The following is a 17657-nucleotide window of genomic DNA, read 5'->3' as shown; positions in this document are numbered from 1 at the left end:
GATAGAGTAGATGGGAAGATAACGCTGCAGATATAACTGATGAATATATTACATGAGTGCTCTCATTAACAAAAGTTTATACTCCCTGGTACTATCTATCAGACCAGTAAAGCACTGGCTACATCTCAAGAATACTGCTATACAGGGTTAGCAGATAGACAGACTAGAATATAAGCAGGAAAGGCAAACAAAAGAGATGATGCCATCTAACAGTAACCAGAAGCTTGGTCTTTCAGAGACTGGAAGGCATGTCCAGTCACTCTGACTTTCCCCTCAAGGTTACACTATTAGAAGACTGCAGCAGGATCACACACACGCACCTGAGGCACAGAACCCTGTTCTCCACTTACCTCCTCTGGGTTGGCATTAAAGGTGAGGCTTCCCTCATCTAGCTGCATATACAATTTTCTAAAAGAAAATCCTAAAGGTGGGTTCTTATTGTATATTGAACAGTGACCCCACGTGGATTTACACAACCTGTAAACATAAAAGAAAATGAGATAAATGTTACTGTATTCCCTAAGATAAAATTCTGAAATTAAATGACACAAAGTTAAATTTTGTGGCTGTTGAAACATTAAGAATGGAATCATGTGAAGGAAATTTTGAGTACTTATAAAAAACAAAAACAGAAACAAAATCCTCCAAGGAAATAAGAGTCTTGTGACCTCAGTTTCTTCAAAAACATGAAATTGCTCTTGGAATACGTTTTGGGTTCCTCCCAAGGATAGCAGATAGAAGTGAATTTACATCAGTTTATTCATCATAGCTACTACTGTTATTTATTTATATGCCTATATGGAAAAAACATGTTTTTGCCACATAAGGCTTGTCCTTGTGGCTGAATACCTTACTCCATATGGTTACTCTTAATCCTTAGGGCATAAATTGTCTGATGCTCTGAATAAAATTGGCTCTTGCATGAGACCAAGACCCACTCCTGGGCATATATACAAAAGATATCCCACTATACACAAGGGTACTTGCTCTACTATGTTTATAGAAGCTTTATTCATAATAGCCAGAAATTGTAAACAACCCAAATGCCCCTCAACAACAACAAAAAATAATGGCTATAAATTAATTTAATTAAATTAATTAATAACCATTCAATTAATGGTTATTAATTTATTTACTTTACATGCCGATTGAAGCTCCTCCCAGTCCCTCTCTCACATAGCTCTTCCTCAACATTCCCACCCCAGTCTGCTTTGAGACGGGCATGGGGGACACCCTTAATCCATCTGGGTAAATCAAGTCACTATAGGAGACTAGGCACATTCTAGAAAGAAAATGCTGTTCATTTATACAATCTAATACTACTCAGCTATTAAAAACAAGAGCTTCATGACTTTTGCAGGCAATGGATGAACTTGAGAATATCATCCTGAGTGAGGTAACCCAGTCTCAAAAGGACATGCATGTACTCACTGATAAGCGGATATTAGTCATAAAGTACAAGGTACCCATGCTAAATTCTACAGAGCTAAAGACGCCAAATAATAAGGAAGGCCCAAGGGAAGATGCTTTAATCTCACTCAGAAGGGGAAAGAGTCATCAGAGGTGGAGAGAGCAGGGGAACTGAGTGGGAGAGGGATGGGGAGGGGAATAAGGATAGGGGTGGGGGTGGATCAGGAGTATGGCAAGCCGGATAGAGAGGGCCTTGTGAGTGACCGCAAATCAGTGGCAGCTGAAGGTGGGTGAGCATCTCTAGGGCAAGCCAGAGACCTGAGATGGGGGGAAGACTCCAAGGAGTTTATGAGGGTGTCTCAAGCTGAGACTCCAATAGTGTGGGATATGGAGCCTGAAGTGGCCACCTCCTATAGCCAGGCAGGACTCCCAGGGATAAGGACAGAAACCCACCCACAAAACCTTAGACTCAAAATTTGTCCTGACTACAAGATATACAGGGACAGAGACGGAGGAAATAGATGACCAATGACTGGCCCAACTTGAGACCCATCCCATGGGTAAGTGCCAATCTCTGACACTACTAATGATACTCTGTTACTCTTGCAGACAGGTGCCTAGTATAACTGTATTCTGAGAGGCTTCACCAACCAGCTGACCAAAACAGATGCAGAGACCCATAGCTAAACATTAGACAAAGCTTGGGGAGTCTTGTGGGAGGGTTGGGAGAAGAATTAGGGGACCTGAAGAGAATAGGGATTCTACCAGAAGACCAGTAAATTCAACTAACCTGGAACCTTGGGGGCTCCCAGAGACTGAAGCAGCAACCAAAGAATATACATGGGCTGGACCTAGTTAGGCCCCCACTCATATGTAGCAGATATACAGCTGGTCTTCATGTGGGTCCCCTAACAACTAGAGCAGGGGATGTCCCTGACTCTGCTGCCTGCCTGTGAATCCTGTTCCCCTGACTAGGCTGCCTTGTCTGGCCTTAATGGGAGAGGATGCATTTGAGGATGCCCCTGGTCCTGCAGTGACTATATGTGCCAGGGTGTGTTGGTACCCAGGGGGGCCACCCCCTTCTCAGAGAAGGGAAGGGAGGGATGGGGAAAGGGCTATGTGAGGGGGGACTGGGAGGAGATGTCAGGGCTGTGATTGGGATGTAAAGTGAATTAATTAATTAATGAAAAATTTTTAAAAAGTCTCCAAAAGACACACAACTAATATACATTCCTGTAACATCTAGATATCTGAGAGCTTGCCGTGTTAAACTAGTGGGGCTCTATTAAGTCCATGCCAACTGTGAAGTAACAGTAAATGTTGGTCAAGGAGACTTGTTTTTCTTTTTCAAAAAGGAATACATTAACAACAAGTTAAACACAGCACGATTGCACAGCTATGGGCGCCCAGGGCTGTGATGCTGAGCATGCTGAAAGTGCGGCTCCAGGTGCACGAGTCTTCACTAGTACAGAGACGTGCAGCTCTTAAAACGTTCATTCAACCTTGAAGAAGAACTATATCTCTTAATAAACTATTTTCTGTAGCATAGGATCATGCTTTTCAAATTTAAACAGATGTATTACTTAGTATTTGAAAGATAAAGCATTTAGTGAAATGCCTTAGAGTTCTGGAATCTATCAGAACACATTAAGACAAAAAATACTGAAAATATATTTTAATAAATTTAAATGCCTTTAAAGCTCTAATAAAAATATTCAGACTGAATTTGACTAGTTTAGAAATGAATATTGTCCTAATTTCAAATACAGAACCAGCTGGCTGTGGTGGTGTTCACCTGCAGCCCTCACAGTGAATCAGAGCTGAAGCAGGGCTTCAGGACTTGGCAGTCAGTCTGGGCAACAAACAAATGAAAAATGAAGCAAACAAAGTTCAAATAAAAGAACACAAATTATCTGTGGAAAATGCTAAGATGTGGGGGAAAAGACGACCAAGAATAAGCCAGGGGTAAAGTATTATTCTAATCTTTCATAATAGTTAAAGCATTAAAACTCACTTATTTTAAATAATGCTATAAGAATTTGTACTCACACAGCACGAGGCCACAAACAATAAGACGGATTGTTTATGTATATTAGTTGATAATAAATTAACTTTTATACTACAATCCAGATACCTTAGGAAGATCAAATCAGAAATGCTGCAACTGAAAATATACTGCCATTGAAATTTAGTAAAATTTGAAAATTAATTTATCAAATCTGTCAATTAACTTTCCAGTCAATAGTAGGTATATTACTACTATCAATAGTAGGTATATTACTACTATTGATAAGTTCTTTATCATTATAAAGGTTACTTTAAGACAATGAGACTTAAGTTTTGGGAAAGAATATTGGAAAATCTGAAATCCAGTGACTCTTCTAACTAGTAGCATTTTCAAGACTGAAAAGAGAAAAGAAACCACATCATTAGAGTAGGAGGCTGTTTAGAAATAAATGAGATAAAAATCCATTGTTTCACAAAAGCTCATGGATGTGGTTTGAATTGAAACTGGTGTAACAGCTGTTAAGATTTATCTAACAAACTGTCCGTCATGCTTTTCACCTGCTTTCAGTGAGGGAAGGAGTTTAGAAAAAGCAGAGGCGAAGTTGTCATAATTTAAAAGTTGATGCTAGCAAACACTGATAAACAGAAATATAAAAACAGACATGCTCATTTTGAAAGAAACAAAGTCACTGTTTTCACTGATCTTTAAGTCAGCCTAGTCATCAGATGAGATGCTGCAAAACACAAACTTCACCAAGATATAAGGGCTACACACTATAGATTATAAATTCTAACTCAGAATAGAGATGCTTCTCAAATGACTGCGATTTCTGATGTGTAATACCCTGTCTTGATTATAACTTCTTTCTGTAAAGTCTTTATCTCATTGTCTTCTCTACTATCTTTTTGGCAACATCAAAACTGAGAAGATAACTCTTACTTATTTTTCTAGGATTTAATAAAAAATAAAAAAAATTACTGTAAGCTCATATTAAATGAAATTATTTCACAATGCATGCTTATTATGAAAAGAACATTAAACTAGATAGGGATCTCAGTTAAATATTGGTGAGTTTACCTTACCCTTGCCAGAGAAGTTCGTCATTGGCGAGGTCTTGCCAAACACAGGAAGCTAAGCAGAGGTCTGTTGCGTTCAGGTAGGATAAGATGGTGAAGCTCAGCTCCGGTGGCAGCATTTCCAAGTTAATGAACCCTTCCTGGTCTTTAGACTTCCGAGCCTTCAGAAGATGATAGAGATCGATGCCTCCCTGGGCTTGCTTCCGGTGGCTGGTGTGAGAAATGTTGCCTGAGGCCACTCTCCTGCTCTGCTCTCTACTGAGGTTGCCTGTCTCACCGTAGGCTTCCTGTTGGAGATGCTGGTTTCTGGCCACTCTCCAGAGTCCTTGACCCATCTGCAAGCCTGGGAGAAGGCCAGAAAGTAGTAAGGGGGACAGGCAACAAACCATCTTTCCCAGAGGTTTAACAAATCGGATGCATTTGTTTATTGGAAACAAAAGTTTTCATTAAAACAGTTTCAACAAGAAAACAAACAATCCACTTTAAAAGAGGCTGGGAATAGCTCGACTGCTGAGCGCTGCAGGGGACCATAGGAAGAGCTGGGTGCTGCGAGGGGCACACTCGGGAGAGAGGTTTAAATACCTGGTCTGCGTATCACCTCTCCACCAGCTTGCTTGCTAAAGCCTTAAAATTCACAAGTAAAACATAATCATTGGTTCATGTGGTGGGAGTTAAGTTCTGATGTCCAGAAAACACAAATTGCAGTTACACAAACTTACGGGCTAGTATTAAATCCAGCTCTGATGGGAGCCCAGGACTTCAGTTAAACAGCCTCCAGACTCTGCTGTTTATCACATCTCAGACTCAGCTAAGCTAGTCCCTTTTAACCAAACTCCCAGATGCATAATAGCTGTGATGCAGGCTTTCCATTTAATTCCGCCAGTCCACACTTAGGCTGTAGACTGTAATAAATGTAACACAGGCCCTGAAGTTTAATTCAAAACCTTATAAATTAGACACCTAGAATAAATTTCTCAGCAATAACCTCCTATTTGGTTTCATGGCTGCTAAAAAATAAAAATGTAATTTAGAGTAATTTTTCAATTCTTCTCCAAATAGACCTGTGGATTTGTCCAAAGCACCTGGGAAAAGATATAAGAAGGTGTGTTCTAGTCTCTTCCACCTTCATGTCACCTGCCAGAGCAGCTGTTAAATATCCTGGACTCCACATACACAAATATTTAGAAAATGACTGGCCTAAACTTGCTTGATACTGCTTTCCAAGCAAGCAGTTTTTCCTGAGAAAATGAACTGAGGAAAAAAAAATCAAATCAGAAATACTATTTAATACAAATAATTACTTTCATGAATCTCTTTCAAACAAAATATTCTTGTTTCATTAATCCGAACTATTTAAAAAAATTTAGAAAAAGAATACTGATTTTCACATGAAGTCAGTAAAATAGTGAAATGATTTTCTTGGTATGATTTGAACCTTAGATGGAACACAGAAAGAAAAAAAACCACCCGTTAGACACACAAACCAAACCACTGGTTACCACTATGGAAAAGTCGTAGAAATAGTTTCAGCATCCAGAAGAACTTCAAAAATGTAGAGAACATTATTTCCTTAATTAAAAAGAAGTCACATGTATATTTAATAAATTTGTGGTTATTATTGGGACAAAAAAATTGAGGTTATGGATCAAATACCCTGTCTGCCTGCCTGCCTGTCTGTCTGTCTGTCTGTCTCTCTCTCTCTCTCTCTGTGTGTGTGTGTATATATATATATATATATATATATATATATATATCCATTACAACTATGTTCATAACAGCCTTATTTGTAACAGCCAGAAGTTGGAAACAATCCAAATCAACCAAATAATGAATACAGAAAATATGGTGTATTTACACAATAGAATACTATTCAGCAATTAAAAATGAGGACATCATGAGTTTTTCAGGCAAATGGTTGGAACTAGAAAATATCATCATTAGTGAGGTAACCCAGACAGAAAAGGACATGCATGGTATGTACTCACTGATAAGTGATTATTAGTTGAAAAATTCAGAATACCCATGCTACTACTCACAGACCATATGAAGCTTAACGAGAAGGAAAGCCCAAGTGTGGCTGCTTCAATCCCACTTAGAAGGGGGAACAAAATAATCATGGGAGGCTGAGGGAGGGAGGGATCTGGGTTAGTGGGAGGGGGAGGGAAAAGGGGGTCAGGATAAGGTATGGGGGTGGTGACAGGAGAGAAGCCCAGAGGGGCAGGAGAATGAATAGAAATATGCAGCAGTGTGGGGTAGGGGACGGGCAGGGGACCTCTAGAATGTCCCAGGCACCAAGGATGTAAGGGGCTTCCAGGACCCAATAGGGATGACCTTAGCCAAAGTGCCCAACAGTGGGGAGATGAAACCTGAAGAGGCCACCTCTAGTAGATAGACAGGGCCCCAGTGGGGGGATAGTGGGAGGGACACCTACCCATCTCAAAATTTTTGAGTCAGAATTGTTCCTGTCTAAAGAAAATGCAGGAACAGAGACTGAAACTGGAACAGAGACTGAAGGAAAGGCCATCCAGAGACCAGCCCAACTTGTGATCCACTCCATGCACAGGCACCAAACCATGACACTATTGCTGATGCCATGTTGTGCCTACAGACAGGAGCCTGGCATGGCTGTCCCCTCAGAGGCTCTACCAGCACCTAGCTGAGACAGAAGCTGATCCACCCAACCATTGGACTGAGGTCAGGGACTCCAGTGGAAGGGAACTAAAGGGGATGGCAACCCCATAGGACAGTATCAACTCACTGGACCCCTCAGAGCTCCTAGGTACTAAGCCACCAACCAAGGAGCATACATGGGCTGGACCATGGCCGCCACTATGTATGTATCTGAGAACTGCTTGTCTAACCTCAGTGGGAGAGAATGTGCTTTGGCCTGTCTTTGCTTGATGCCCCAGAGAAGGGGGATTCTAGAGGGGTGATGTGGGAGTGGGTCAGCAACCTCTTAGGGGTGAAGGGGAAGGGTGATAGGGTAGGGGCTCATGGACTCATGGAGGAGGGACGGGAAGGGGGTAACATTTGAAATGTAAATAAATAATTAATTTTAAAAATTAAAGTAAAAGAAACTGGTAATGGCTCAGCTGTTATGAACACTTACAACATGTTTTTTTCTGTTTCAAAAAACTTTATTTTTACTTCGTCCAAGACTTGGGAGAGACTCCAGGGCGGTTACCAAGCTGCCTAGTGGGTGAGGGGCTGCTCCAGGTGGAGGTCCTGAGGCGGCTGGTGCAGAGCAGGGAGGGAGCCCTGGGAAGGTACAGAGGCCTCCTAATCTCAATCAAGTGATTGAGAGTGAGGTGCTCCAAGAGATCCTCGCCCGAGACGCCTGGGGCACGCCAGTCTGCGCTGGTTGTGACTTGCCAGCCTATGGAGGTTGTCTATCTTCTTGAGGAGCTTCACCTCCTTCTCCAGGAAGTGGCTTTCCAAGAAGTCACAGAGATGACAGTCTGTGCGTGCCCTACCACTGCCTGGCTAACACTGGTGATTCTAATGCTTGTGAGGAAGTGAACACGAGGGCCATTTGGAGGATAGTTTGGCAGTTTCTTACAAAATTAAATATACTTTGTACATGAATATCTGTAACAGTTTTATTTATAAGTGCTCACACTTAAACTAAGGTGTGCTTCCCCAGGGAAGTGTACAAACACTGGCACATTCTATACAGTGGAAGAGGACTCAGCAGAGTACTGTCAACACAGAGTAACAATGCTGTAACAAGCTGAAAGTGTGCTCACCTGTCAGAGAAAATCAGATGAACAGAGAGGTCACCTAAGGTGTCAAGAATCTCACACTGAAAAACACATTTTTTTAAATATTTGCAAACATGAGTTTTAATGCAAATATGAGTTACTGTGATAAAATTATGGCTGGTTATTTATATGTACTAAGGAAAACAGATAATAATAACTTAAAATATTCTTGTAGGAGTAGAGGATAGTTCCCATGTATGTAGAAGTTACTTCTCATTATTGATGGCAGTGCCTCCTATACAGTTGTTAAGAACACTGAAATGGTGAATATTGAACCTCTGCTCTGTGGAAAATGAAAGGCTAGGTTCAGGCAATGGCAACCTAGGTAAATGAATACGGGGCAAGAATGGGTGGTCTCCTAAAATTATGCAACCACAAGTCCTGACTCTCAGGCCCTTAGTTACTCACTCACCCTCAGCTGACACTACCCAGTAATGTGTGGCTCTCAGAGACATTACGTACACTTCTGGTTTAAAAGCAGTAATTCATATTCAGTTCAGAATACATCTATGCTTTTCAGTAATGGACAGGAGATTCTGGAATCTCACTCTCGTGGCTGCTGAGTTATCTTGAACACTCTGGGAACATGTTACAGGGAACATATCATGGCTGTTTTTATTAACTTTATCATAATATTTTTATATTTCGGTTTCTTTATTAACATTTCTTAGATTTCAAGTTTAATGATGTTCTCCCACATTTTTATGCTGTTATAGTAGAGTAGCAGCTGGCATAAATAGAAACAAGATTTAAGATGGACTTGAAAACAAAGAAAACTTGAAATATATTCACTTATAATCCATAAGCTCAATTAGCTAAAACTGCCTTCAGAAGCGAACAGCATGTGACGTGGCTTAGTCTGTAAAGACACGTGCTGTAAGGACGGGTGATCCATGCGGGACTCCCAGGACCCACGTGGGAGAAAGAGAAAGATGGCCCCTACAAGTTGTCTTCTTATTTCCAATATATGTAATGACAAAGGCACCCCCCCACTAATGTACTCATACAAGTATAAAGCACACATATAAACACATACGAAAGGGAAAATACACACAGTATATCAAAACATGTTTGCAATAGAGACAGGCTACACTCCTTTGAAGACACAGCCACTGGTAGCTTGCTCAAGCCCCGGAGCATGGCCCATGGGAGCACTAACTGTACTCAAAAGTGTTTTCTTTTTCTTTTCTTAATATCAAGGAAAGGGTAAAGTTCTGTGACTGGAGTCATGACAGGAACTAGGGAGAAGCAATGTAAGGTAATAGTGGATAGCTATGACAAAAATACATTGTACACATGTAGGAAAAACTCAAAGAATTATTAAAATATTATTCAAAAAGAAATAGATTAGTTTAGAATATTGCAGAGAAGGAAGCAGAAACATATGTCCTAAAGAGGATAAAAAGGTGGAGGACTCAAAAACAGGGGGGAAAAGCGGAACAATTCTGGGTGAGATGAAAAGTGAAAACCAGGAGTTTACTTTCTCTCGGTCACTGTTTCTTGACTTGTACAATAAGACTAGGAAATCCTCTTTGCGGCCTGGAGATAGGATCCAGCGGTTAAGAGCACATACTGTCCTTGCCGGGACCTGAGCTAAGTCCCTAGCAGCCACACTGGGCAGCCCACAGCTGCCTGCAACTCCATCTTGGTGGGACCTGAACACACATGCACATGATCTCACACAGACATACTACACATACACAGAATTAAAAACTACATTCTTTTATCATAATGTTCACCAATAGAATTTGATAGAGAATTAGCAGAGTAACTCTGTTAAGAAAAATTCCAAATGAGAAACATTAATTAATTAATTAATTAGTATGTTCATGCATGTAATGTATGCAGGTGACCATGAGGCCAGAAGAGAGCATCAAATCCCCTGCCCAGACATAGGTGCTGGAACCTGAACTCTGGTCCTTTCCAAGAGCAGAAAGTGATCTTTAATTGTTCTCTTTGACCATAAGAGTAATTGCCCCCCACCCTCAAAGACAGAGAAAAACGTATGTTTGTATGTATGTATGTATGTATGTATGTATATATGTATGTATGGATATATATATATATCCCAGGTCTTCTTTGGACACGGAGATTTAATTCTTAGACTTTCTGGTCTTGTTCTCTTGTTCCCTTCCTTTTGTTCACAGTATACCTAAAACATTTATGTAATACTCAAAATAAACATTAACCAATAATATTGTTTTAGTACTATAAACCAGTTTATTTACTACTCTCTAACAAGCACTCAAAACTTTTATATATCACTACCTTTTCTCACAATCATATGGAAGGGTCAGTGCATAGACATACATACAGGCACAATGCCCATATACAGAAATAAAAGTAAATCTCGGAAAAATAAAGGAATTTTCAGACCTGGAAAACATTACAGAGAAATTATCTCTCACAGTTTGTCATGGCCCAGGGGGACCGCTGGACAGGGGACTGAGAAAGGGGTCTAACCTGGATGTTCGTGGTGTGGAAGGTCTGGTGAATGACACTCAGGGGACAGCTTGCAGCTCATGGCAGCTGAGCAAGCCCCAGAGGACCCTGTTTTCAATGCAATTTACTTCCAGTAGATGGCTGCATTTTTCAAAAAAGATGCCAATTTGATAACACACACACACACACACACACACACACACACACACACCCCACACACAGGGCCCTCTTAGATCATTCACTAATTAAGAAAATGCCCTGCTGCATCGTAGGTAGGCATTTCTCAGTTGAGGCTCCATCCTTTCTGATTCTAGCTTGTGTCAAGTTGACATAAAACTAGACAGCACCCAGAACGAAGAATGGTTCACTTTCAGTCAAAATCTACACAGAGGCCAATAGAAACAATAGGAACAGAAGAGTCAAACTCAGATTCTAATGCTTTATTTTTTTCTCAGGCAACCTGATTCCCTATAATTCTTTCGGATTAAGTAATGACTGACAAAATATGAGTCATTTCATGGAAATTCTCATCACATGATGCTCATTTTTTCACTATGTTTTACATCTCAATGGTGGAAGTATAATTTGTAAATAAATGTCCTAATTCAGACAGAGTGCTAAAATACTATGTTTAAAATACAGATTCAATTAAATTGTAAGGATTTAAAATTTAAGGAATTATTAAAGAAAATTCACATATTTTTTTTAAAAAGAGCTTTTCTCAAACAGACCATAGCAACTTCATATTTCACTATTTTAGGCCTTAAAATCTTGAGGTGTCATGAAATGGTACTAATGGAGTAAGAATGTGTGAGAGTCTTAGAGAAAATACTTTCAGTGAGGCACTGAGAATCAGATTGGCAGCCAATAATTTATGTCTGGACACCCGCAAATAGACAAATAGACAAATAGACCACCAAAGTTGTTTAGAGTAGACCAGTAAAAATTTTTTCAGAAACACCTGATAATCAAGCACAGTGCTAAAGTTTAGAGTCCACAGTTCAGAGAAATGAAAGACGAGGTGGTCTTTCTAAAGAGAAAAGGGAAACAGCCGAGCACTAAGAGGTCACAAGGCACATGAAACACATAAAAGCCCCACTCATTAAACTTAGAGATCTGGCCCTGGAAGAGCAGGCTTTTTTTGTTTCTTACTAAAAGGCATACCATTTGTGGGTTGCTTTAATCCAAAAAGATTTACAATATTGCCTTGTTTTCTAAAGTTCGCCCCCATCCTCACCCCCACTTCTTTAATTTCTTTCTTTAAATGCTAGCAAATAGCATTTAAATGAATGTAAGAAAATGAAAACATGTTATGCAAACATAACCACAAATCTGAGTTTAGGTTTATTCAATTTCTTCAGTTTGCTTTGACCCAAACATGATGTTGTTTTACCTTGTATATACAATTACTGTGTCATATTGCTCAGATACCAGTTTTAAAAAATTGGCTCTTCTTTTACTATTTACCCAGCATGGCTGTATAAGCCCCCATGCTGATGAAACATTCTTGCCCACTCCATCAATGCACATCACCTAAAGTATTAAAACAAAATACTGAGGGTAACATGAACTAGGGAAGAGACTCGGAAATAAAATGATTTTATCTAGGTTCCTTCCATAACGAGTTGTGGGAACCAGGCCAGTCTCTTAAAATCTGGAAGTCTCAGTTTGGTATTTGGTTAAAATAAGGGTTCTGAGCCTGCTATCCCAAATCTCTTTCAGCTATACATTTTTGTTTGTTTGTTTCCAGAGATCCCTGAAATTAGTAAAGAAATGTAAGACATCCAAGTAGGGAACAAAAAGCAAAACCCCCTCTGTATGCAGGTATGACCTTACATGTAGAAAACACTAAAGATTCTGCAAAACTAAAGTAAAACAGAACTGAAATTCACAAAAGATGCCACACACATGTTAAGGATTCTTTTTCAATACTGACTGATTAGAACTTTATGCTTACAGATAGTTGGAATGTAGATATCCAGAATCAAATTATCTTGAACTATTTTTAATCTCCTAATAGCCACCCATTGCTCACTGTGTCTGACCTAACATCCTTGTAACTGTCACATAAAACTCTTTGGGATGTATTAACTTAATAGAGCAACAAACTTCACCAACCAAAATGCTAAGCATGTATCAGACATCTGAACCTGTGGCAGAGATTTTCCTGATTAATTATAGCCCACCTTCCTCATACTTCTCTCCTGTATTTGAAAAGGGCCTTGATCTGACTTTCTTTTGTTCTGTAGCTATAAAAACGTCAAAAAATGTTATAGGCTGGAATACAGTAGTTAAAATAACCTGAAGCCATGTTCTCAGATTATGGAATCATATTTGGCTCCAGAACAACTATCTTTTATTCTCTTTGAAGTGAGAGCTGTGTCAAAACCAAAACACTTTATAATTAACAAATGAATTCAGCAAAAAAGGCAGTATGCTAGGTCAAGAGAAAAGATAGTATATATAGAAAGAGAAAAGATAGATATATAGTACTTCTATATACTAATGAACAATCTGAACAAGAAATCAAGAAGATAATTTCACGTACAGGAATACAATATTTAGGAATTAATTAGTCAGGTGACTGGAGACTTACTTCTACAATGAAAGGTACGAGCACTGCTGATAGAAGTGAAAGGGAAATAAATTGAAATACATTCATACTCATGAAATAGAAAACTTAAAATTGTTAACATTTCAGTACTACATAACAATCTACATGACACTACTTACGTGAAGCGCTTAGTGTAGACAAAATCATAGACTGTAGAATAGGATTGCCAGGAATTGGCGAAAGGAATAGTGAAGGGGTGGTTGATGGACATAAACTTTTAGCTATATAAGATGTAAGTAATTATGGAGGTAGATAGTGGAAATAGTCACAAGCCACTATAAATATATTGAATATCATGGACCTGTACATTTTTTAACTAGATAGACTGATAAATTTTATTTTGTGTGCATTGCTTTACCACAAATCCATGATTGTGTACAAAAGAGGAAAATTCCCCAAATGTGCCTACCATGGGAAGATGGTAACGGCAGGGAGTTTATTTAGTGTCTGAGTTTGCCATCACTTGTTTCTCCACACCCACCACATCTATAAATAGCTAAGCAGTATGGCCACAAAAGCTAAGTGTGGTTTACTTCTGAAAGCTGGCTTCTCCATTCAAATGTTTAAACAATTCTATACTCACTCTATTCTGGACAAATATGTAAATGGATAAATCCAGAATTAAGCACCTTAAATTTGTTGCTCTAACTGGAACTGCATATATTTGTTTTGTGTCTATAAACGTGGATAACATTTTGCAAATAAATAAGGATAAATAGTATCTGTCAAACCTGGGAAGAAGCATGATCAATTTTATATTGGGTCATAGCCAAAATAGTGCCATAACAAACCTGAAGCCAGAATCTTTTGCTCCCAATAAGCTTTTAAGGCTAATCTGCAAAAGCTGTAGATAGAAGCTGGTATCTGTGGTCTAGGACAATCAAGGGGGCACTGTCCCAGAAAAGGAAGAGACAGTGGTGGCGCACGCCTTTAATCCCAGCACTTGGGAGGCAGAGGCAGGTGGATTTTTGAGTTCGAGAAACCCTGTCTCAGAAAACCAAAAAAAAAAAAAAAAAAGGGAAGAGACTTGTAATGTAAATCTGTACTTGTTAAGAATCAGTGAGAATCAAAACAGTCTTGACCTTCTTGTGAAGCATGAGTAGTAAAGGTTATTGTTCTTTTTTAAACCTGTTTTTATCTGATCACACTCAAAACTATATAATACACAATAAACCAACATATCTTATTTATTAACAGATAGATAAAAAAATAAGTACATCCAAAACAGTTTTATTTACTTTTTAAAAACCTTTAAATAATATAACTTTAAAGGCCATCAAAACTTTATGTATTGCTATTATTAAGACACTTGAATATAATTCTATCTTGAAAAGCACAAGACCATACTTTGGGTGTGTTCCCTCATTTTCTTAATTCCCTCACCTTCTGTCAATGCTCCTACTAAATCTATATTAAATTTATTTTTTTAATACACTTTGCTTTATAAGTCTCATCCTAAGTGTTGTTGCTGTTGTTGGTTTACAGTAGAGTAAAATATTCTGACTTCCCTTGAGTAGAGGTCTCTAAAAAGCACTCCTTGGGCTGATATACACAGCAGCATGGAGTACAGCATAGTCTGTTACCCACTACCACTTGCACTTGCCATCTAATGCTTTAAAAAAAAAATCATAGCACATTTCCAAAACACATTTCTCCCACCCCTATTTGATCATACGGGATTAACACAAATTTGCCACTAACCTGAATTTTATCTCTACTCAGCCCTAGCCTTTTCCTGACTGCTTTCCTTTTCAAATGCTATCTTTGATACATTCATTTTGACCCAACTTCATCTATGTAGAAGGGTAAAAGATAAGAAATACCAAGTCTCCAGTTGTGGTATGTAGATCCCAAAATCTCAAACACTCCTTTCGATTTTCTACCCTTCAGGTAATACTAAATAATATTCTTTAGGATCATTAATATAAATATATATTTTTAAATTATTTTTCTGGAGGAGCTGATGCTACTAGTATAGGTTTATATATTACTTCACAATCAGGCTATTTTTTTCCTTGTCAGAATTAAATTCTTTTGGATATGCTCTGGCTAAGCAATTCTTACTTAATGATTACTTTAACTGCTAAAAGTTATCAGCCACGGTATTTGTGCCAGGTGCCTCTAAAATGGCTTCCATTAATTTTACCTTCTGTGTTATCCTCTGCCTCTCTAATGTGGACTGGATTTAAGACTCTTTAAAAAAAAAAAAAAGCAATAGGGGGCTGGAGAGATGTCTCAGACGTTAAGAGCACTGACTGCTCTTCCGAAGGTTCTGAGTTCAAATCCCAGCAACCACATGGTGGCTCACAACCACATGTAATGAGATCTGATGCCTTCTCTAAGGTGTCTGAAGACAGAGACAGTGTACTTACATATAATAAATAAATCTTTAAAAAATACAATATAACATCGATAAGAGTATCATTTCTAAGATTAGACTATAAAATATAGGATCTTTCCTCAGTTTGGATCCTTTTTCCTAGATTGTCTCCATATTGTAAAGTATGGAGAAACCCACTTGGCAGAGAATCTTGGCCAGCCAGCAAGCATGTGCAAGCACTTGGAAGTCCAGCCTTAGTAGACTCCAGCTCAGCGAAGTGTCTCTCAATAATATCACAAGTCCCAAACACAGCTTAACTGCTACCTCAGGAAACAGTCTGAACTACTCTGTTGAATGTTGCCCTGATTCTTGACTCAAAAACACAAAACCAAAACCAAAACTAATACATGTTTGTTGTTTTAAGCTGCATTAAATTTGGGGATAATCATAAACCAGCAATATGTAACTAATGAAGTTACTTAGGTAATTATTAATTTAGACAAACTGTATAAGTATGAAGTTTCTGAATTAAGCTGAAAACAATAAATGTAATTATTGTTCATTCTGAGACTTGCTCTACTTTGTAAAATAAAAAAGAAGAAGAAGAAGAAAAAGAAAGAAAAATGACAACAAAAACAAAAACCTTTCACAAAGTTAACCAGAAGCTCTTCTGGTAGGAGTTAAAGTACCAAAGTCCAAACACCAAAGCAAAGAGAAGAGTACCCAATGACCTGTTGTAAAACCATACTTCCAGGCCTTTGGAAGGCTTGCTAGCTAGAAGCAGTCAGGACTACACAGTGAATTCTGGGCCAGCCTGGAGTACACAGGAGACTCTGTCTCAAAATACAAAAAAACAAAAACAAAAACAAAAACAAAAAACAAAAAACAAAAAACAAAAAAACCCCACTGAAATGAAGTACAACAGGTTGTATTCATCTGCAGTACTGAAGGTACTGAAGGTACTGAAGGTAATGCTTTGAAGAGAACATCGGGGTCCTTAAAAACAAATGTCTCACTTATAAACCAAGTAGTCAGATTAACTTGGCTTATTAGCAATTAACAGAACGAAAAACAAAGCTAAAATATATCGAGTAAGAATCGCAAATTGTTTTGGTTTTTGTCTAAACAATGTGTACTGAGTACATACGATGCGAGAAGTGGAAACTAGTCACAGAAAAGTATTCAACCAGTTTTATAGTCTGTTTGGAGACTATAGCAACTAGCAATCAGCAGAGACCTTAAACTGTATATGTTTGGATTCGTATTAATGGGACATCGTAAAAAATAAAGCGTGCCTGGGCATCGAGTGAGACTATAACCACCATAAAAGCAACATGTGAAACTGAAGAAAGTAACCTCCACGGTTTGTCCTCTCTCACTGAGGACGACAGCTCGTCGCTACCGCGAGTCCCAAATCGACCTCTATACCAATGGCCTAGAAACACAAGAGACTCGCAGCCGCCTCTCGACTCCGATACCCCATTTTAATAAGCCACCGCCGCTGTCACTCAAAATGTCTTACAGTGCCCATTGGTCCTAAACTGTTGCTTACTGGGCCGGTGCTACCAAGTGCCAAGCATCCCTAGTCCTCCTTTCGGAGAAGAAAAGTGAGAGCGTACGGGCGGCGGGCGGGAAGAGGCAAGGGTTGGAAGTCTCCGTGCCGACGCTAGTACCTGAACGACCTGCGATCTCCACCGCCGCCGCGACGACTCAGCCTGTGGGCGGGGGCAGTCAGCCGAGAAGAAAATGGCTCAGCCGGGAACTGGTGCCCAAGCCATGGAGAGGCCTGTCCAGAACGCACGTGTTGACGCTGGAGATCACGATGGCTGCGAGCGTACCAGAAGCCACCCCAGACTCCCGCGAATTCACAGTACCTCAGCCTGCAGGAGCCGGAGTGGCAGACCTTGCAAGTTTTTGACGTTTCCTATTGTTGCCGGAAGTGACGTTAGGAGCGGCTCCTTAAAGAAAAAGGATTTCAGTTTTCTTAGTTCAGATTCGCCATAAAGTCTTTATTTCTCGATTCTCA

General features: G+C 39.3%; 1 protein-coding gene across 2 annotated transcripts in view; it reads right to left on the bottom strand.

Moving 5' to 3' along the window:
• Positions 1 to 17581, bottom strand: part of Fbxo8 (F-box protein 8) — a 47714-nt gene extending 30133 nt beyond the window's left edge. The window contains exons 1-3 of one of the 2 annotated variants that reach the window (XM_052162897.1): positions 17305 to 17581; positions 4501 to 4837; positions 351 to 477 (exon numbers count right to left, since the gene is read on the bottom strand). In XM_052162897.1, the coding sequence (XP_052018857.1) occupies positions 351 to 477; positions 4501 to 4829 (456 nt within the window). In that variant the 5' untranslated portion in view covers positions 4830 to 4837; positions 17305 to 17581. The remainder of the gene's footprint in view (positions 1 to 350; positions 478 to 4500; positions 4838 to 17304) is intronic. The other variant, XM_052162898.1, reaches the window with a different exon arrangement.
• Positions 17582 to 17657: the final 76 nt, after the last annotated feature.

This window comes from Apodemus sylvaticus, chromosome 18 (genome assembly GCF_947179515.1).
Source record: "Apodemus sylvaticus chromosome 18, mApoSyl1.1, whole genome shotgun sequence".
In the NCBI taxonomy this organism is placed as follows: domain Eukaryota; kingdom Metazoa; phylum Chordata; class Mammalia; order Rodentia; family Muridae; genus Apodemus; species Apodemus sylvaticus.
This window is presented reverse-complemented; position numbering and strand designations above follow the sequence as displayed.